Source organism: Peromyscus leucopus, chromosome 17 (genome assembly GCF_004664715.2).
Source record: "Peromyscus leucopus breed LL Stock chromosome 17, UCI_PerLeu_2.1, whole genome shotgun sequence".
NCBI classification, from domain to species: domain Eukaryota; kingdom Metazoa; phylum Chordata; class Mammalia; order Rodentia; family Cricetidae; genus Peromyscus; species Peromyscus leucopus.
Genome location: NC_051077.1, coordinates 31,706,957 through 31,728,474, shown reverse-complemented (window position 1 = coordinate 31,728,474; position 21,518 = coordinate 31,706,957). Strand labels below are relative to the sequence as shown.

Here is a 21,518-nt window from a genome sequence, read left to right as displayed (position 1 = left end):
TCGAGAGGCAAACCCCTCACTCTTCCAGGGAGCCTGTTGGGCACAAGGAGGAGTCACCAAAAGGGCCAGGTGGGGGCCCTGCTACCTCTGGTGGTGTGGCAGAGGGGATGGCCAATGGCCGCCTGGTCCAACATCACAGCGCAGAACCCAGCAGCCTGGACAAAAGGAAAGAGATATTTAGCAAGGACACACTGTTCAAACCCCTGCACAGCACCTTGTCTGTAAACAGCTACCACAAATCCAGCTTGTCCCTCCTCAAATCTCACCCGAAGTCACCTGTCGACACACTGCCAGGCCGATGCGACAAACTGGAACCTTCCCTTGGGACGTCCGTGGCCCAAGCCATGCCTACGTCCCAGCGCCAACAGGAGACTGGAGGGAACCAGGAGGCCTCTTTTGACTATTACAATGTCTCTGATGATGATGACTCCGAGGAAGGGGCCAACAAAAACACAGAGGAGGAGAAAAACAGAGATGATGTGGGCACCATGCAGTGGCTTCTTGAGAGAGAGAAGGAGAGGGACTTGCAGAGGAAGTTTGAGAAGAACCTCACCCTCCTCACCCCAAAAGAAACTGATAGCAGCAGCAACCAGAGAGCCACCCATTCAGCCCGCCTGGACAGTATGGACAGCAGCAGCATCACAGTGGACAGTGGATTCAACTCCCCACGGTAGGGAGAGACGTCCCTCAGTATACGCATACACCTGCCAGGGCCCGGGGCTTTATGCAGATAGCCGACTTCAGTCTCAGATTGTGAATGAGGGCTGTGAGTTGTGTGACTTGTGTTGTTAACAGGCTGTTTCTAACTTCTCTTTCAGGAATTGAAAAAAAAAAATGTTTCTGCAGCTGTAGAGATCACCAATCTGGACTGGTGGGTTGGTTCCTTCCCTAAGCCTTGCCTCAGTCTAGCCTGATTAAGACCAACACTTCCAGTGTTTTCTTCTCATTTGTATTGCCAACCAGGAGAAAGGAATTTTTTTAAGTCCTTAAAAAAAAAAAAAAGTAACTTTCTGAGTACAATGAATATGGTCAGTGGGAAGAAAGGGGCGGGCAGTGATTGGTACCAGGATAATGGCCCCTCTAGTGAGAATATAGTAATGGGCTTTACAGTCTTTCCAAAGGATCTAAAAGCTTGATACCACTGTAAATCCTATGCTGTGTGTGGTCTGTTCTACTGGCTCAGATGTCCCTCCTCTTCCCCCTGTGTGTGGATGGAGACATGGAGGCTTGCTCCCTTCACAAAAGTTAGGGGCGCCTGTACTCTGTGAGAGCAAAACCGTTGCCCACACTTTCATTTTCCCAGCTGTCGAATTGACGGTGTCTGTTTGGACATTGCCATTTTGTAGCCTTGATAGTTCAGCAGTGTTGACAGTTCAGAGTGTATAAACCCTGATGGTCCTCTCCAACGCACCAAGGTTGTTTAGGGGTGACAAGCACAAACCCAGGGACTCCACACTTCCTGTTTTTCTCCATAACTCTTTCTTCTCCTTAAACAGCAACTTGGAACCTAAATCTTGCTTCTAAATTCTACTCCAGATTGGTGATTCTAAGATGCAGAAATGATCCTGAGATGTACATTCCTTGTTGTCTCCGATTCCCAAGATCTCATAGTATTTACAATCACAATAAGTACCCTCGTAGGGACTTCAGATCTTCATTTATGTATTAAGAGTTATAGTTAATTCCATTGCAATCATTTCACCCTATTTCTGGGTAACTTGGGGATGCATCATTCCAAAGTCAGACTTGGGGATTATAACAAATTTTATTCCATAGTTAGGCATTTACTATTTCTTAAAGGACCAGCTCTTGACTTATTATTGTAGCTGTTTTGATTATGTAACCCTTTTTTCCCCAGTTAAAACATAAATGGAAGTTCTAATGTCTAACAGACATCTATCAGAGTTGGTACTCTGACAAAGTGCATGGGAATCTAGGAACCTGGATCTCTCTGTGGGCGTTAAGGATGTTCAAGAAACCCCAGAGAGCAGTGGCCCTGGTCTTTTTAAAGAAACTATTTTGCTAAAATTTTTCCCTCACAAATCAGGTTTTATTTTCCAATTAGTTTTCTCTGTCCTTATCTATTTATTTTCCTGTTCTATACTTTTTCCTTTTCTATACTCTTGGAAATCCTAGCAATAAGAACCAGATAACTGGAGGTCTGTGGTAAAAGTTCAAAGCCATTGCTTATAGAAAAGATGGTTTCCTTGCTTGTATTTTATGCTCATTATTTCTTATCACGTAGACTCCTCTGCCTAATGCTTTTCTTATTATACTTTCAAGCCCTTCCCATTGCCCCCCTCAGCACCTGGACTTCAGCAGTAAATGGTGAAGCTCCCAAGACTGTTGTCAAGGAGATGTTGGGAGTGAGTGGGTTATAACCCGAAGTCCTGCGTAATACTGAAAACTTTTGTTTGTGTAGGGGTAAAAAGAAGTATCCATGAGATAGCTGAACCACTATCTCCAAAGAATATATTACCTTGAAACTTGGGCTGTGTAACATAGAATTTATAAGTAGAGTTACTTCTAGAAGTTTATTTTCATTTTTAAATAAGATACTTAAAAGTTAAATGCCTTGTCAATGCAGCAGCAAATGTTCATTCTAAAGAGAGAGAGCCTTTTCCCACCGGCCATAGGTCTGTCTATTTATACTTGATTGAATCTCCCTTTCAGAAACATATAGATCTCCCAAAATTTTCAGGCAGAAAACCCATTCAAAAATTCCCAATTTTACTGTTTGATAAAGATCCTTTGGTTAGAGGCGTGGTGACAGACTTGCTTTCTGTATACTTTAGTAGGTTCCCCAAGCTGCCATTCTGTGCAGGAGAGAGAACGAAAGAGAATATCGGACTTCCAGAGTTTTCAACTTGAGTGGTATTCCAGTGAACTAACACTATCATGCCGATGTTCCATTGCTATGAGGAGTGCGAATTTTAAGTAGGGTGTTTATGGGAACCTTCCCTTAAAACAGTTCATTAAGCAATTATGATTCTGCCCAGACAAAAGATTTTTCTCTACATTTGAAGGTTTTAGTGCTTACCTGGACATCTTGTTTAGCCATGTTTTCAGTCCCATTTGTTGGAACTAAAGAATAAAAAAAAAACCCACAAAGGATAGAAACTTGAACTGTGCTGTGAAAAGTCATATTTAAACTGAAAAGTATTGAAGTGAAAAGGTCACTGTTTCCAATGTAAGACCCCAAACTGGCGGAGCAAACATGTACACAACTTTGAGAGAGACTATGTACTGCCCTGGGCCTGTGCTCCTCTGGAAAGCTACGTACTGGAAAGAGAATGGAGAGCAGAAGCACTTAGTGAATCTCTCCACCTAGGAAGTCCTAAATAGTTCTCTCTCTCCCCCGCCCACTTTTTTTGAAACATGGTCTCTCTACATAGTTCTGACTGTCCTAGAACTCACTATGTAGCCCAGGCTGGCCTCGAACTCACAGAGATCCTCCCGCCTCTCCCTCCTGAGTGCTGGGATTAAAGGTATGCACCGCTACTCCTGCCTAAGTAGCTCATTTCAAAGGCTGTGTTCCATTTGCTTTCTTTTCAAAATTAAATATGAGAAGTATTTCACTCCTAAAAAGCCATCTCTGTTATTAGTATATCCTGATCCCCCGTATGACTGTCAGAAACTCTGCTCATGATTACAACCGGAATGAAATATATTCTTGGCAGAAACTGGAATACTGTGCATATTTATCCCTATGAATGCATTAGACATAGCTCAAAGGAGGCCAAAGGTGTATTCCAAAGACATCTCTTAACTAATGGGTCATGTTAGAGTGCTTTATGTTTCTAGTTCCAAGTACACTATCTGGAATACAGCAGGCACTCAATAAATGTTAAGCTGATTCCTCAACAGCTATTTTAAAAATAGGTTCTTTGGGCCTTGCAATTCATTTTCCCATAGAAAAATGTCATTGGCGATAGTTAGATTCCCAAGCTGATCTACAGTAGTTATTCAACTGAGTCTACGATAGGTGTGTAACAGAAATAACACTGTCCGAACTCTTTAATGTGCCGATACATCAGTGTTTATTTCTTTTTCACAGTCACTCTGTAAGTAGGTAAATCACAACACAATTCTCTCCACCATATTCATGAGGAAGTTAGCTGCTGTTAAAAGTTATTATCCTGTGCCAGATAGCTCAGTGTATAAGACACTTACCACCAACCCTGACATCTCAGGTTGATCCTCAGGATCATACTAGGGAAGACCAGAAATGACTCTCCCACAAATTGTCCTCTGACGTTTGCACACATAGCCTCCCCCCCTCACACACATCATTTTTTAAAAGTTACTGCTATGATTGGAAGTGCAATGAATGGAATGTGCCATACAATCTTTGGGATTCATCATGTTCTATGCCCTTCATCCTCCAATGACCCCACACCTCAGTGACGACTCTGGAAAACTGATGGGTTTTCTGGGGAAAGAGGGTCAGGCAGGTAAGTAGGTAAGTTGGGTGTTTTCTATCCTTAGTGGCATTTTGGAGTGTTCTTTAGATGTGCCCGTCTAACCAGAAGCTTGGTGGGAAAACCTGGCTTACCCCCTTTAAGTGCATTAATCCTCTATAATCAGAAAGAGGACTGGGGTTTTTGTTATTGTTGCTTGTTTGTTTATTTGTTTGATAGTCAATGAATATACTGCCTTTTGAACCTTTAATTCTTGGCTTCCTGATCATGAAGACTCTAGTCGCTTAGGGAGCAGAGTTAAGTACCCTGTTGGAATTGGCTGCTAAGGGAGGAGATGGCGTCTTGGCTGTGGTTGTCGACGTGATAGCTAGGTTTGGCTTAGGCTCGGTATCGAGACCAACTGAACTTTGAATCTACCCAGTGGGGTAGGTGTTCTGAGAATGATTCTGGTTTCTCTGCTCTGTGTAAGTGGGTTGATTTCTGAGAGTCACTTTGGGGATTTGGAATGGGGAGCCTTTTCCCTCCCTCTCAGTCTGCTGAGGGATCTTATTTCTACTGCTGTCCTGCACTTTTCAAACACGGATGTTTTAAAAAATCTCCTTTAGCGGTGAAATAGATTCAAGTCTTTCCAACTTGGAAAACGTAAACAGAAGTAATGAAGTTTTAAAGTCACCTCATCCTTAAGAAATGAAAATATTTCCATCAAGGGGAGACAGGAATGAATTGCAGCTTCACAGATAAGTGGGGGAGGGGCGGTCTTCTTTATCTGACCATATATTGTGTTTTAACTGAAGTGTTCAAATAGAGACAGAGGTACAAAGTATTTACAAATAATTTCATTCCCATTCGTGTGGCGAAGTCAGCTAGTGGCATGTTTGACGTCCATCCACCGCCCCATTAACATCTAATCAAAAGCAACAGAAAGAATGGAATCTTTCGGTACAGTTCTGGAGTTTATTCGAGAACCATGATGTCTGTGAATTCTCGACCTTTGGAGAAACCATCACACAGGTATGAGTACTCATTGTTAAAGCCAGTGTGATGGTCACCTGTCACATTACACTTTGAAGCCATTTTCTGGAAAGGGAAGAGTAGGGGAAGCCATACATTTGGTAGTCAGAAACCCTTGACTGGGCGAGCTGCAGTTCATGTCTCATGTGCTTCCCAGAGCCCGGGCTGGAAGAGCCCATGCAGATTATCCGTGGAGATGCGTACGATACAACCTCGTGAGCCAACAGAGGAAATCCGTTAGCTCCGTCGTTTGCTCTTCCTCCTGGGCTCAGTATATAATTGTTTATGTGCAAAGCAAAACCAAAACCAACCTTTTTTCCTCTTTTAGCACTCGGGAGAGCCTGGCTTCCAACACATCCAGCATTGTTGAAAGCAACCGCCGTCAGAATCCCGCTTTGAGTCCGGCCCACGGCGGAGCTGGTCCAACCTTCAACTTCCGTGCCAGTACGGATCCCCCGACCAACGAAGCTGAGAAATTACAGAAACCTTCCAACTGCTTGCAAGCTTCTGTTACTAGTGTATGATTGTCCTTCCGCCTCGGACCTTCTGTCTCGTTCGATACAGCAACGTTTACGACAATTGGGACTGATGTTTACATCTCTGCAAAGACAAACATCTCCAGCACAGCTTGGGGGTCACTTGAGCTGTGCCGCTAAAAGTAGGCTAGGGCAAAAACAAAAACAAAAATCTTTATTTCAGAGTATTGCTTTTCACATTTACGGCTCTGTAGCAACCGAATAGCAGTAGGGGAGATATGTATACTTCTGCTTCACTAACTATATCTGAGCACACATAGGCAAGTCTAAACACTGTAAGTGGAACATGCATTTTTCAATGTCATGCAGTTGCCAATTCCATTTTGAAATGCCACAGATGTGCGTTGCTCCCAGCCTAGGGGGAATGGGGCCAGGGAACGAATCCTTGACAATGCTCCCCCCCCAAAAAAAAAGCCAAGTCACAACAAAATGTAAAGGTAAGGGTGTCCATCGTGAGAGAAGTCAATGCCAAACTGAGCAGAAGGGACCCCAGCCTTTTGTGTGTGAGCCCTTTCAAAACCAGTCATTTTCCACTGTGAGTCTTCATGACGCTCCTACAGGAGCCTATGGGAGTGTGTCAGAGGGGGTTCCGATGGGAGTCCTTAGAGTGTTTGTTTTCACGATTCTGTTTTCCGGTGCACTCCATGCTTGTCTTGAGTTGTTTAGCCTTCCACAATCACAAACAGGAATATTGGCCTTTGAAGTGGACAAAGGAAGGGAAATCCGGTCTCGCTGGGGCACAGCACTGAGTGATGGAGAAGGTTGTGTGGACTTTGGGGAGGGATGAATCGGATATTGAAGAAAGATACTCCCTCCCTGTGACACTTAGGTCGAGCTCTCTTACTATAATAGATGCAGTGATTAGTTTGTTTGGAAGCAAAATGTTCTTTATGATACAAATGAAGAATGTGGCCTGAGGGTGTTATTCTTTCTAATGGAAGGGACATAAATCTATTTTATGTAGTTTTAAATAGAATGCCTAAATTAGGCTGTGGGAGATAATTTTTAGTGGTTGTAGGAAAGAGCAAATTTAGGGAGAGTTGAAGGTCAGGCCTTTTATTTCCTGGGAAGATATCTATAGAGAAAACCTTTAAAGTAATTTTTGATTAGAAATGTACATGGGCCCATATAATAAACAGCAGAGTGTCCTCATTCTGCTGGCATGGTATATCCTTAATTTGTACTCCCCTAAAATTTATCAGAATGACAATTATGCATACATGAACTATGCCAGAGTAATGTTTACAGATACTTTGTAACAATTTTGGGAGGCGTGTTTTAGGTGGATTGTGTGGTCACTCACTCAGCGTCTTTTAAAATGATTTCTTCACACTCTACTTTGGTTTGTAATGTCACGTTCAGTATCAAAAGGCTCCACAGCAGGGGGGACCACTATCCAACACACTTCAGTCAGACAGGAAAGACACATTTCAAAAGCAGAATATGCAGACGAAGATGTACACCATAGGATTCCTACATCTGTAGGCCCTGGAAAACTATCTGCACAAAGGTTACCTCTGATCCCAGTATACAGTCTGACATGAAGTTATATTCAGTTTAGTGTCAGATGCTTTTCGGAGTCATGGATCATAAGTGAATTCATAAATAACTTAAAATCAATATAAAATATTTTCGCCCAAGATTTCAGTGATGAGCATAAATTTGCGAGGGATTTTCTTTTTCTGTGTTAGGGTTAATCACTAGGAATGCATTTCAGGAAGCACAGTCATAGGATGTGGCTGGAAATGTGTATGTTCTCACATTTCGCCTCTTTGGAAGTTGCATTGGGTCCAACTGGGCTCCTCAACTTTCCTATAGTAAATGACTTTTGTGTGTTTCTTGTAGTGGCACTTAAGCACAGTTCTCAGTGTGCTGCTACATCATTGAAATACTTAAGCCAAATGGGTTTGAATCTTATACATTATTTCCTCCCAGGCATGCCTCAGTTACTCAAAAACATATTATCTCGTTACTTAACTATGTCCAGAAAGAGCAGCCTCATATCTGGTATTCTACATAGTCTGTTTGCTCGAGGAGCTGTAATCCATACGATTCCTGGATCTGGTTTGTCTAATTTTTTTTCTAAAAACCTGCTCTCAAATTTTTGGCATACTCAGTTCATTAATAATAGGACCATTAAAACAATACATTAGTCTCTGATAGACCCTTTGAACATAGCCGTTGAAGGAACCTAGTGCTGTGTGAGCAGGAAAGGACATAATTATGTTTAAGAGAAGCTTTGAAACATGCATGTTTGATAGTTCACAAGAAATAGGTTTACAGAAGACCTTATTCAAATAAAATGTGTACGCTATTTGCCTAATCACTATGGGGTACATGATTAAGAAAGAACCAAACAAAAGAATCTCCCGTAGACCAGCAGCCATTAGCACAGAATGATCGACTTCAAGGATGATATACCACATAAACAGATAGTCTGTGGAGAAACACTCTTGTCTGAATCTAATCTGGATTCTTGAACGGAGTGACATTGGTGGTGGGGAGCACATGATAGGTATGACAAGTCCAATGTGTCTAAGGTGGTCTCATCAAGATGATGAGACTCCTGATGCCCACAGCCTTGAGGCCCTACCCAGACTTTGCCAGTACTCTTCTCCACTGGAACCACAGCTTTGTGTTACGTGACTGCATGTCTAGTCTTAGTGTTTCTCAATGGAAAGGTTTACAAAACTGAATCTGGTTGAATCTCTGCAAGGCATTCAACTCTAAAGGGTCAACACATCTGTCGGCATTTTGCACACATCTATGTATTATTAGGATACAGCGTATTATTTTATGGTAATTTTTATTTTTACATATAACTACCTCCATGAATTTGATGAAATGGCAGCAGTGTGTTCAAGTGTGTTCTTCGGAAAAGCAATGTTGAAAACATGCTTCAGCAGTAGGCCATGGCATTCCGTGTGTGTCGGTGACTTGTCCATTGGACTCATGACTTTCTCCCTGCCCCAGTTTTTCATTCATAACATTCTTTGGCTTTCAATTGTAAACCTGTTGTCTTCTTTCTCTCTCCTTTCTCTCCCATGAAAGCTCATTTGATTTGTTACAAGTGAATGAACGCTTTAAAATTATTGTCTTCCCCACTCTTCCATTCCTGCTACAAGAAAAAAAAAAAGAAAGAAAGAAAAGAAAGAAAGGTCCTTTTTGGCAAAGAGCCACTTGGTAAACATTTGGGACATTATTAATTCCTATAAGAATTGGATTGGGTTGCTAGGGTTTTTTTTTTTTTTTTTCAGTAACAAAATACATGTGAGAAATTCGGACTGCCAACTGGAAGCACTTTGGGCCTCCCTGCCTTTACCATATGCTACCCTATGGAGCCAAACTTCCTTTTTATTAAAAGAGCTGTGCCATGCATTCTGAGATGTCTGTTAAATAACATGTATACCATTTGATACATTGTGCACATCTCAGGAGACCTTAATGAGTATGTGAAAGGGGTTGTATGTGCACTCAATAGGGAAGACAAATAGAAGAGCTGGGAGGAGATAATAAATGCCTGTGTCTTTGGTGTTGAAGAAGCCAATTCAGGAAATATAAATCAAAAGGGAATCTAAAGGAGCAGTGATTTGAACACCAACTGTTCTTACATGTCTCCTTTTCAAAACTCAGTCAATATTGTTAAGATGCACATTTAAGTTCGATTGTGGCCACCACAAGACAAGAACGGTGGTCCATAGGAAAACATAATTCTTCTTTAGGTTGACACAGCTTTGTAAAGTTCCATCCAGAATTTACCACTGGTCACCACAAAGTGTACTTGAAGATCAAGTTTATAACTTGAATGAAAGGCATAATTCTCACAAAACCAGAGTGATTGTCTTACCATTTGGAAGGGGTAGCATTCTGAGCTTACACTAACACCCAACAACGGGTAATGTTATGCAGCTCAACCGGGGATCTCAAAGTGCTTCCGAAACATTAGATCGTACAGTTCCAGAGCAGGTCCTGTGTGTAATGCCCATGCTTGACAGGGGCAAACAAACGGAGTGATTCAAGATCACCCAGAAACACAGTGGCAGCTCTCAGTGACCAATTTTCTATCTGTTTGATAGGCCATCATGAGAAATCACTACAATGCTATTTTTCTGATGTGTGGTAATAAAGACAACAAGTTCAGCTTGACACCTTGTCCATTTTCATTCAAAGAGTTACGGCTGTTTGGAATCTCAACACCTCAGCACACATTGCTGGTATTGGTTATGAAGTGGGAGATGAGCAAATCCATACCAAGGCCATTGCTGTTCAAGGCCAATCCAGACATCCACCCCTGTTTACAGTTTCTTATTGGTGTTCTGTGATTCTTGTAAACCCCATCATCAGGAACATTGGCTGCTCCAGGCAGTGGAAGGTGCTGAAACAGTTTTTTTGTTTTGTTTTGTTTTACTTTAAAATCTTTCTACACACTCTTCACAGTGCTCAACTGAGTAACATTTGCTACAGTATATCAAGCCCTGCTTCCTAAGATCTGGGAAGCTGGTTCAGTTCCAAGTGTTTCTCAAATTAAGAGACAGAAGGTCTTTGATACCTGCTTTCTCCATTCGCACAGGCCAGTCCCAGATCCAACCAGCACTGTCAGACCACAGTGGACCCAAGCAGAAGTGACTGAATCTCCCTTACCCACCCAGTAACATCCCACCCATTGTCAAAGCCATCCAATAATGTCCTGTGAGCGAGGGACTCCTGGGTCCGTGTTCAAGGCATGGGGAAGCTAGAAACAAGAAAAATGAATGCAAACGCCATGGGAGGCATTGTTTTTCTTCGGGTTAGTTAAATATAGTAGGGAAGGGGTTGCTCTTAGCTGAGCTTTGCCAAGAAATATAAACAAACCAGCTGTCACTGCATCTCTCTAAGAAGGTGTTATAGTATTAATGATACAAGTGATATTTTCCCATGGAATTTTCTCTAGGATGCATTTCATAAATGATACACATGAGACATTTCGTTATTAAATCTCATGTGTTTGTAAAAGGCACTGGCTTCTCTCTGATTGGCGTCTGTCCCCCTTCCCTCGCCTTGCATCAGCAACGCAGAAGGGCTCCCCCGCGATGGCTTTCTCTGACACACACTCCTGTGTCTTGACTGCTGTTCATTGACTTCACAGTTGATGACTTGCAGAATTTAAGCTTCGATAAAGCTCGAGGGGAGCTAAGCCTTCTTGTGGTTGTATTCGGGCAGTAAGAGGCCTTTGCTCCTTGTTAGCTTCGCATGTGAACGCGCCCTCCTGTGAACCAGGAAAAGGGTGTGTCCAAGTGAGGCATCACTGGCTCTAGAAAGGCCCTAAATGGCAGGTTAGAGCTTGGCTGGACCTCGGACAGCCGCCTACCTCCCTGTCCCAAGGCTGATCTTGGTACCTCCACTCTCTTGCTCTCGCCTAAAAGAGGTATCAGATCTGAGACCCGAGCTCTCCTCCAATCCCGGCCCTCCACAGCTCCAGGACATGCATCACATAGAACACTCTTCCTCCCCTCTGAGGGTCACCCTCTCTGCCTCCTTGCCCTCCCCCACCTAGATACCTACACCACCACTGTTTCCACATTGGAAGGACAGAATACTGTGCAGTATTGTGCACGTGTGCCAGTTAGGAGTAAAACTGCCCTAAGGTCACCTTCATGGAAGCATCAACAGCTACAGATTCAAAGTGCTTAGAGCAGGGACATCAGTACCACTATCTGCAAAAGAATTCAATCTGGGCATCCACGTTTCGAGGGATCGCGATTCCGCAGGTGTCTTTCTCTGAGTGACTTACTGTGACTATTACATTAGGGGTCAATGAACTAAGAAGTGCAAGTGGGAATCACTGTATGTTAGGAAGGAGTTTTGCAGCCAAGACTGCCTTGAATAAAATGTTTTTGCACTGAAAAAAAAAAAAAAAAAACCTTTAAATGACTTGGTCTCTGGTTGCTGTAAAGGTCATCCAAGATGGATGTTCTGTTTATATTGTATAGTATTTCATATGAAATAACTGCAGTTCATGAAACGTCTTCCCTAATGTTACTGATTTCTAACAGCACATTTGTAACATGGTTTTTATCGTGTCCGTGTACCATATTGTAAATGATGATTCCTTGTCATGCTTAGTATAATAACTTAAAAGGAAAAAAAAGGACAGGGATTTTTGTAAGTCTATATTTGAAAGTCCCTCCATATGGTAATATTGTGTTCATGTTGTTTATGTAGTGTTGTGTGAAATATCCATTTTGGATTGTGTTACTTTTTAAGATATTAAATAACATTTGGTTATATGTGTAAGTGGATTTTTTTTTTTTTTTGGTACTTGAGAGAAAAATCCTTTAGATGAGGTCAGTTTTTCTCTTTGATTAATGTGATTTTGTAACAGAGTTCTGTTGCACATTCTTTATTACAGTTTTTAAATTGAAAAACAAAAATGGAGTTCCTGTATCGAAATTCTTTTCCTGTGGATTTTGAGAAGATCACATTTTGGGGTGGGTTTAACAGAGAGCAATGGCTAGAGCTGTGTGTGGTTCCATTTTCTGTGAAGTTATAAAGTAACATGGTTATATGGGGGATTTCTCTTTTTAAACCACTCATTTCTAACTTGTAACACAAGTTAAATGTCTCGCAGGTAAATACTGGAGGTTTGCCCATGTAGTTAGAAGTTAGGGATGCCCGCGTGTTCAGTGGTCTTCGAGATCTAGCCATGGGTTTCCAATCCTAACAGCATTCAAACAACCATGTATTCAAAGAGCTGTTTCTTTTCAATTTGTGTCTAGGGTTGAGGAGACGACACAATAGAGTACTTGTTGTACAAACATAAGGACCCGAGTTTAGAGCTCCAGTACCCACATAAACTCTGGGTACATAGATGATGCTCCTCTATACTGGAGCATCAGAGGCAGGATCCCTGGAGTTTACTGGCAAATAGTCTAGCCAGATTGTTGAACTCCAGGTTAAGTGAGAGACTGTCTTGAAAAATATGGCAAAGAAGAACAAAGAAAGACACCTCATACCAACTTCAGGTCTCTATATACAAGCATATCTGCACACACACGAACACATATGCATACATCACAAACAGGATTGCGTCTGTGTTAAACATGCAGAGACTTCTTCCTTATCAGTTCCCATTAACAATAAACTATAACTACGTTCACAGAACTTATGTTGGGGTAGGTATTGTAAGTAATCTAGATATGGTTTAATGTACATCATCTTTAGATGCACATAGGTTATATACAAACACTTAAGCATTTTCTGTTACAGTTGAGGGTTTGAGTACCTGTGGGGGGTCCTGGAGCCAATTCCCTGGGGCTGGAAAGGATACCTTTACAGTCTTTTGAGTCCCCTCCTTGGTGACAAGCCCCTGGAGAATGAAGTCCATCTTCTCAAACTAAAAATGATATTCTGTCAAATGATTAAGCTAAGAAACAGCCTATAACTCCCAAACACTAGACCCCTACAATGGAGACCAATTTTCTTGTAAAGGCAAAAACCCAACCCAGACTTCCAAAAATGTCTTGAACAACGATCTTATCTTTTGAATTAATTTGAAGAGCCCAAGGTGATGACTTTGGAGGACAAATCATTTTATTGAGCATGTTTTAAGTTTGTCCATATAAACAGCCACAATAGAGACACTCCAGTCTTTAGGTATGAGATAGGGATGAGCCAATGCATTGTTACCTGTACTTTAGAACTGGCAGCTGCTGTGGTCAAGAAGAGGGCACCATGTGTGTATTTCAGCAGGATCCAGTGATCTGGATGCATGCAGGAAGTCTGGGAACCTTATAAGAAGATTGAAAGCATGTTTCTTGCTCCTTTGAGAGAATGCTCACAGTTCATAAAAGTCTTTTCTTTCCAAAGGAAATGGTATGGTTTTAACTTGTTTTTACGTGTTTTAGAGCGGGGGAGATCTCCGTCCCCTCCATAAAGAAAATCCAAGTGGAATATAATTGCCTCCTACTCCGTTTGCCGCTATGAAATTGAGAAACTGAATAATAAAAAGGAGTCAGTCACCTGACTTTCCTAACTTATTTAACTGTAAAATCTTATCCCTACTATGGGAATACTTGGATTTACTGATAGTCCCATTTTTTGGCTCCAGACCTTTCCTGTCAAGCAAACAGCTCATCTTGCAACCTGTGGGACAGTGTGTGGTGAATATATATGCACATGGCCCCAAACAATAATAGTAAGAAAAATCAAGGCATCTGAATGCATTCAGGACAGGCTGGATGGCAGTTTTGATGCATCTTGAAAGGATCACTGGGAGTGTCCTGTGAGGTGTGAAAATGAACTGCAATCTGATAGGTAAGAAAAAAAATAAGACAAAGTTAGTTTGGATCCAAGGGTCAAAAATGAATACGTTGTTTCCTTCTTGGTCATGTCTAGGAATCTGGGGCTGGATCTACTGCCCCCAAAGTGGGTGAACAACCCGTATCTGAGGTAAATCTCAGCTTAATAAAAGGATTGGGATGTAGGTGGATTCTTTAGCCTCAAGGCTCCATCAGACTTCTTGGTCACAACCCTTCAGGTTTTCCTTGTTTCTCTTTATTGCAAAAATTCCACACATTATTTTCGATCACCTTGGATTCCTTTTACTTCATTATACTGCCTAAAGACAGTTTTGTGATTATTGTCATGCTATTAAAATGTGATCTGGGCCTAGAGATGGCTCAGCGGGTTATGGCCTTGGCCACTGAGCCTAATGACCTGAGTTTGATTCCTGAGACCGACACATTAGGAGAGAATGGACTCCTGAAGATGGCTTTCTGATCTCAATACACATGTTGTCATGTGGCACACCTACATGCATACATATGAACATTAAAAACACAAAAAAAACTTAGGACTGTCTTTCAAGATGTGTGTGTGTGTGTGTGTGTGTGTGTGTGTGTGTGTGTGTGTGTGTGTACCTGTGTGCATGTACCTGTGATATCCAGAAAAAGACATCAGCATCCCTGGTCCTGCAGTTGTAGGTGATTCTTAGCTGCCTGACATGGGTGATGGAAACTGAACTCAGGTCTCCTAGAAGAGAAGGAAACACTCTCTTCAGCTCCCCAAAATGTTTTTAAAAGAAAAATAGCTTTTTTAAATGTTAATTTCATCCTGGCTTCAATTATTCCTAACTACAATGGATTAGTTATATTTTATAATTCCTATTCATATTGCCTTAGCCTCAAGTCCACAGACCAGTGTATTCCATCATCTTATTTCTGCTCACCTTTGTGTTGGGAGCTTTTTGACTGCCAGCTTTTCTATGGGGCTCATTCATCTACATTCACTCGGGGTCAGATAAATAACTGGCAATGTGCAGGTATGTATAGACGGGTATGTGGGTGGATTACTGATGGGAAATTGCAGTAGATCAAACATATTCCTTTAAAACTATTTTTATTAAACGTACTCTTGGGCAATTTCATACATGCATACAATGCATTCTGATCACACACCCATCCTCCCCACACCCCTTGCCAACCTCCCCTTCTCCTCGGGTCTCTCACTTTCACACTGTTTTGCTTGGATTTAGTTTCGTGACTCAGCCCTCGATCGGACATCTGTATCACTTCCTCTAAGGCTTAGAGAACGTTGGAGAAGAGAGGGCAGAAAGAACAGAAGAAGAGCAGGAGCGGGAGGGAGATAGCCATAGACTGCTGACTTACCCTACAGCATGGCTACCGTGCTCATGAATGCACACCTGCTGTGGTGGCCCGCACTGGGCCTGTCCCGGGCCTGAGGATATACACTCAGAGACGTTCTTAGCAAATAAGCAAACAAGATCTTTATTGCAAAATTGCTGAAATGCATTCTTATGCTTATTTGCATTTTAAGTTTCCAAGAGTAAAAAAAAAAAATCATTTTTTCCTCCTTAGAAAATCTTTTTCTTCTTTTTCCCTTTCTTTTCTCCCTCCTTCCCTTCTCCCTTCTCTTCTGTCCTCAACTTCCTTTGTGCATTTCAACCTGCCTTCTTTATTTAATCGATCATCTATTTGTCTGTCTATCTATCTATATCTATATCTATCTATCTGTCTGTCTGTCTATCTATCATCTATCTGTCTGTCTGTCTGTCTATCTATCATCTATCTGTCTGTCTGTCTATCTATCATCTGTCTGTCTATTTATCTATCATCTATATCTATCGTCAATCTATCATCTATCTATTATCTATCAATCATTTATCTATATCTATCGTCTATTTCTATCTACCTATCATATCTATCATCTATCTATCTATCATCTATCTATCTACCTACCTATAGTCTATTTATCTATCAATCTATCATCTATCTATCTATTGTCTGTCTTTCATCTATCTATCTACCAATTATCTACCTATTATCTATCTATCTATCTACCTACCTATTATCTATCTATCTATCATCTCTCTATCTATCTATCTATCAATCTATCTATCATCTGTCTATCTATCTATCTATCTATTGTCTATCATCTATCTATCTACCTACCTATTATCTATCTATCTATCTATCTATCTATCTATCTATCTGGCATCTATCTTATGTCATCTATTCTGTCTCTATTTGTCATGGATCAGTCTATCAACATTGTGTTTCCTCTACAGATGGCAGTGAAACAAAAGATGTCTGTATGACTGACTCTGAAAAATGTGTCACTTAGGGAAGTTATTCTGAACTTTAAAAATATCTGTACTTCAAGCCAGCATCTTCCACTCTGTCTCCAACCTCAGTGTGGAGCGCTTGCCTCTTCCTCTACAGTGTAGTTGTAGCTCGGTGGTCACGGCGTGGGGGGATCACCGGTCTGTCGGGCGCAGCACAGCGTCACATCATTTGTCACTGTTGACAAGACAAGTGTGATGGACAAGTAGTAGAATGGAGAAGACAGGGGTTTCTTTCCCCCACCTCGGCCTTCATAGATGTTTGAAGGAAGCTCATTCGAGGCATCTGAGCTGACTAGCAAAGAATCAATATCCAGACTGGGTAAGTTGGAAGAGTCTCTGGAATAAGGTACCAATCTTGGAGACAGATGTCCCTTTCGTGTCTCCTCTGTCATGAAAAACAGCCAACTGAGGTAGACCAGGGAGGCTCCCGAAAGGTCACATAAGAAGTCAGGCAAATGGGTGTAAGTAGAGGACACGTTTTCCAATTGGCTCATTTTCTTGTCAGTTGGTGAAACTATAAACACTTAGGGGAGACTGCCCTGAGCTCAACAGGAGGAGACTTGGCAGAATGTTTTAGACCAGAGCACTTCCATGTTAAAAAATAAAATAAACCTTTTCCTTTGTAATAATTCAGACTCATAGAATTGCAAGGGAATTACATTGAGCTCTTCCTTGTCCTGTGTCCAGTTTCCCCTCTTAGATATTTTCCATTTTAATATGTCACATCAGTCATTATTAATGGATCAGCACTAATATTTTTAATGATTACTATTAAAGTATAACTTAATATATATATATATATATATATATATATATATATATATATATGTATATTTTTTGAGACAGGGTTTCTCTGTGTCGTTTTGGAGCCTGTCCTGGAACTCATTCTCTAGACCAGGCTGGCCTCGAACTCACAGAGATCCACCTGGCTCTGCCTCCCAAGTGCTGGGATTAAAGGCGTGCGCCACCACTGCCAGGCTTTAAAAATATTTTATTGCACTTCTTTAGTGGTGTGTGGGTGTGTAACAGAGAACAACTAGGAAGAATAGATTCATCACTTCCACTATATGGGATGTGGGGATTGAACTCGATTCGTTGAGCTTAGCAGCAAGCACCTTCACGCCATGAGCCAGCTTGCTGCTCTCTGAATGTTATGTACTTTATTCACACTTCCTTACTTCGGACCCACTCTATTTTTTCTGTTCCAGGAGCCTGTCTAGGATTCCGTATTTAATTTGTTTTCACGTGTCCTTGTTCTGGGGTTTGGTCCCTTCCTCTCCCTCCCCTTCACCACCTGTGTATGAATACAGCCCCTTCTCTGGGGAAAAAAGCCCAGTGCCACGTTGAGTACTGTAGCAGGAGTTAATAAGCCCCTACCTCCTCCTATGCTTCCAACCTCCGCACATCTAAGTTTCTGTATATCTCGAGGTTCGGGTCAAATGCTCTGCCTTCACGAGGGCCTCCTGAGCACTCTTTTCTCCTTCCGGACCCTGATCAAAGCATGCTCTTGTACAACATGTATCATTTCCAACCCTGTGTTCCCATCATTTTCTTTTAAATCTTCGAGACAAATGTCATTCAAGACCCCATTCTCTGCAAAACAATTCCTATCACTTTCCTACTATGACTCGTTTCACAAGGGGACTCCATTAATCCTGCTTTCTCGGTGACCTTTTGAGCAATGGAAGTTTCAGGAGGATTCACTGTGCCGTAATAGACTCCGCATGCTGGCTGAAAGGGGAACTTCAAGCATGTGGAACACAATCTGAAGGCTCCTGCTTAACAGTGCAGCCCTTGGAAATGTGTTCGCTGGGGAGCACTGCCTTTTGGCTTCATTCATTTTCCTTATCACCAAAGAAAGCCAAGAAGGAAGAGCTGGCCTTTGGAATGTCATAAAGTTGTTAAGAGATCAGAAGATGAAGGGGAAATTTCCGGCCCTTCTTAGAACAAACTGGAGGCCCTTTGGCTTTAGACTCTGTGGGCATAGTTTCTACATGGCCCGTCTTCAGTGTGGGAGGTGGGTGGGTGCAACACAATATAGGCAGGGGGCATGTTAAGATGAATGGAGAATAGCTGGGAATGTGGCTCAATGGGTAGAGCACTTGCTTCAAACATGCACAAATCCCTGGGTTCAATCCCAAGCATCACACATACTAGGCTTGTAATCTAAGAATCAGAATCAGATGCAAGGACATCGTTAGCTACAACCAGTTCAGTCTGAGCTATGTGAGACTCTGCCTTATCAAAAACAAAACAAAACAAAACAAAACAAAAACACCCAAAACAAAACAAAGCAAAACAAAAAAAAGAAAAAGAAAAAGAAAGAAAAAAAAATGGAGAAAACCCCACAGAACCGGCTGTTTCTGAGAAACTGTTGATTCGTAGAAGGGTTGAAGGCTGCTCAGTAGGACCTGCAGACCATTTGTTGGGGGAAACCTGAGGCCCTGTGCACCCTAGGCCTTCCATTGGGGGGGTGGGGGCGGGGCTTCCGCAGTGACCGGAGTATTGATGAGCTCAGGCACAGCCTGCTTCCTTTTAGCCGTATCTCCCATCTAGAGACGGCTGACTATTGTTTATGCAAAGTTTCCACCAAAGTACAACAGAAATTCACTCTCTCTCTTGGTTTAACTCCTGCCCATCTTAGCCACGTGTTTCTCTTTCTGTTTCTTGTCAGTTTCTCTTCCCCCAATCCTCTGCTCTTCATCTTTAAGCAGTTGTGGGAGTTTGGCCTCCAGAGAATCTTTCACCTTAACATTCTCATTGCTCTCCACACATTGCACACTTTTCAAACAAGCCCTTGAATTTGATATCCTGATAATTTTTCTCCTATTTTCCTACAATAGTTGCCCCAACTATTTTATGTATATGTGCATGTGTGTGTGTGTGTGTGTGTGTGTGTGTGTGTGTGTGTGTGTGTGTATACACGTATCACTAGCTGGTTTTGTAGCTATAACATGGAGATTATTAGAAATTAACTGAGGAGTCCGACTGTAGAAATTCAATTGCTTTTCTTAATTAAAAAACTACCACCTCTGCTTGGGCTTGGTCTGGCTCAGCAGCTACTGAAATCTCCAAACACTTCAGTTTACCTGAGCTCGTAGGGTTGGAGTATTTAGAGGGATTACCAGAATGAAGTCATAGGTTTCAGACACAATAGTTACTGTCCTACTCTGAAGTTGGTGTTCAGGTCAAGGGGCAATGTCCGCCAAGACAAGTCCCCTCGGGGAGACAGGACCTGACTGATGTTGGGAAGATAGGCATCCACATCCACAGCTCACAGAAGTCTCACCGCTGAGGAAACAGCTCTCTTCAGATTAGCTGTTGGTGTGCTCTAATTTTCTACCCTAAGTATGTTTATTTTAAAGTCAGAACAATGTGGACAAAGAAAATGGGGAGGAATATGAGGTAATAACAGAAGGAAGCATGAGGAGCAGCTGAAGGCCTGAGTGAATGTGTATTGTTGACATGAGCTATGTCAAAGCCCCCCACAGACATACACAGACACAGACACACAGACACAGACACAGACACAGACACACACACACACACACACACACACACACACACACACACCATGGGAGCGGCAAGCTTTCCCCAGGCAGGGCTCAAGGAAACGACAAAGCCTTCCCCTGGTCTGTGTCTAGATGTTCACAGTGTGTGCAAAACTCAGCGACACCAGCTTTCTCTTCCGGGATGACTGCAAACTGAGGCAGCTCCCCTACAGAGGCCTCCCCGCTTTCTTCCGATGCTGGCTTACGTAGTAGAGGCCCTCCATCAGAGTGAGCACAGTCCACTGGAGTCCAGCTTTTCTGTACGTTCGTCTGTCAGTTCTTCCTTCCAGCGTCACCCCAGTCAGGTTCCCAGGACCAAGTCATGCAGGAGGCGGTAAGGAAGGTGACAAGTGACTACCCATGTGCATTTTATTTGAATGTGTGATCGGATTAAGGGTGTGTGCTACCACCGCATGACTTTGTGTTTACTTGGGGGACATGCGTGGGAGAGATTTGTCCTGACTGCAGGCCAGGCGGGACACAGGAAGTCTTCTGACTACATGAATGTCCCCAAGCTCCATAGCCTTCCACTTAGCAAGTCTCTCCTTATCCGTGGATGTTCTGGACCTTTCACCCCGGTGAAGGCTGAATTGGGTTTTCTTAAATATAAAAAGACTTACTGCAGATCTGGTGGCAAAGGTTTGTAATTACAGCTAATTGGGAAGCTGAGACAGGGCGATTCCTGAAGTTGGGTCTAATCTGTAAGCCCCAGGTCCTAGTGAGTGAACCTGTGTCAAGCAAACAGAGGGGTTAGCTCCTGAGGAATAACACCTGAGACTGAGCTGTCTTCCACATTCTCACCCCCACAGAGGCACCCCTCTCCACACACAAACATACCCAGTAAAAAGAATGCTGACCTGTAGCTCAGTGACAGAGTGCTTACTGTGGGTCCCATCCCTGGTAGCACTAAAGAAATAAACAACCTTATTATCTTTATCAAGTTGCAAATTGATGAGTCTTCTCTTTAAATGAGCAAAAGCATTCATGTGATTTTAACAAAACCCACCCATGGATTTCTGAATGAGTTAGAGGCAGAGCAGACAAGGTTGAAAAGAAGTATCATTTATTCTTTTAGGATCAGAGGAAAAGCTACTTTGTAAGGGAAAGGAATCATTTCTAGCCAATATAAATGAAACCAGTAGATGTTCTCCTGTTATTTCTTTTTTTCTGTTTATTTATTTGATTGTTTGTTTATTTGATAGGGAAAGTCTCTCCATGTTGCCAAAGCTGGCTTGGAGCTTTGAGACTCTAGGTTGAAGTGATTCTCATGCCGTGGCCACTTGAGTAGTTTAAACTACAAGCATGCAGTGTGGCATCCAGGTTGTTTTAGTTTTCACGTTAGCAATTAAAACTTTTCCCCCCAAAACGACTTGTCACC

General features: G+C 42.2%; 1 protein-coding gene across 1 annotated transcript in view; it reads left to right on the top strand.

Annotated features, from left to right (window-relative positions):
- Positions 1-12,241, top strand: part of Stox2 (storkhead box 2) — a 115,437-nt gene extending 103,196 nt beyond the window's left edge. The window contains 2 exon segments of the mRNA XM_037211732.1: positions 1-670; positions 5,761-12,241. Of these exon segments, the coding sequence (XP_037067627.1) occupies positions 1-670; positions 5,761-5,956 (866 nt within the window). The 3' untranslated portion in view covers positions 5,957-12,241.
- The last annotated feature ends 9,277 nt before the right edge of the window (positions 12,242-21,518 follow it).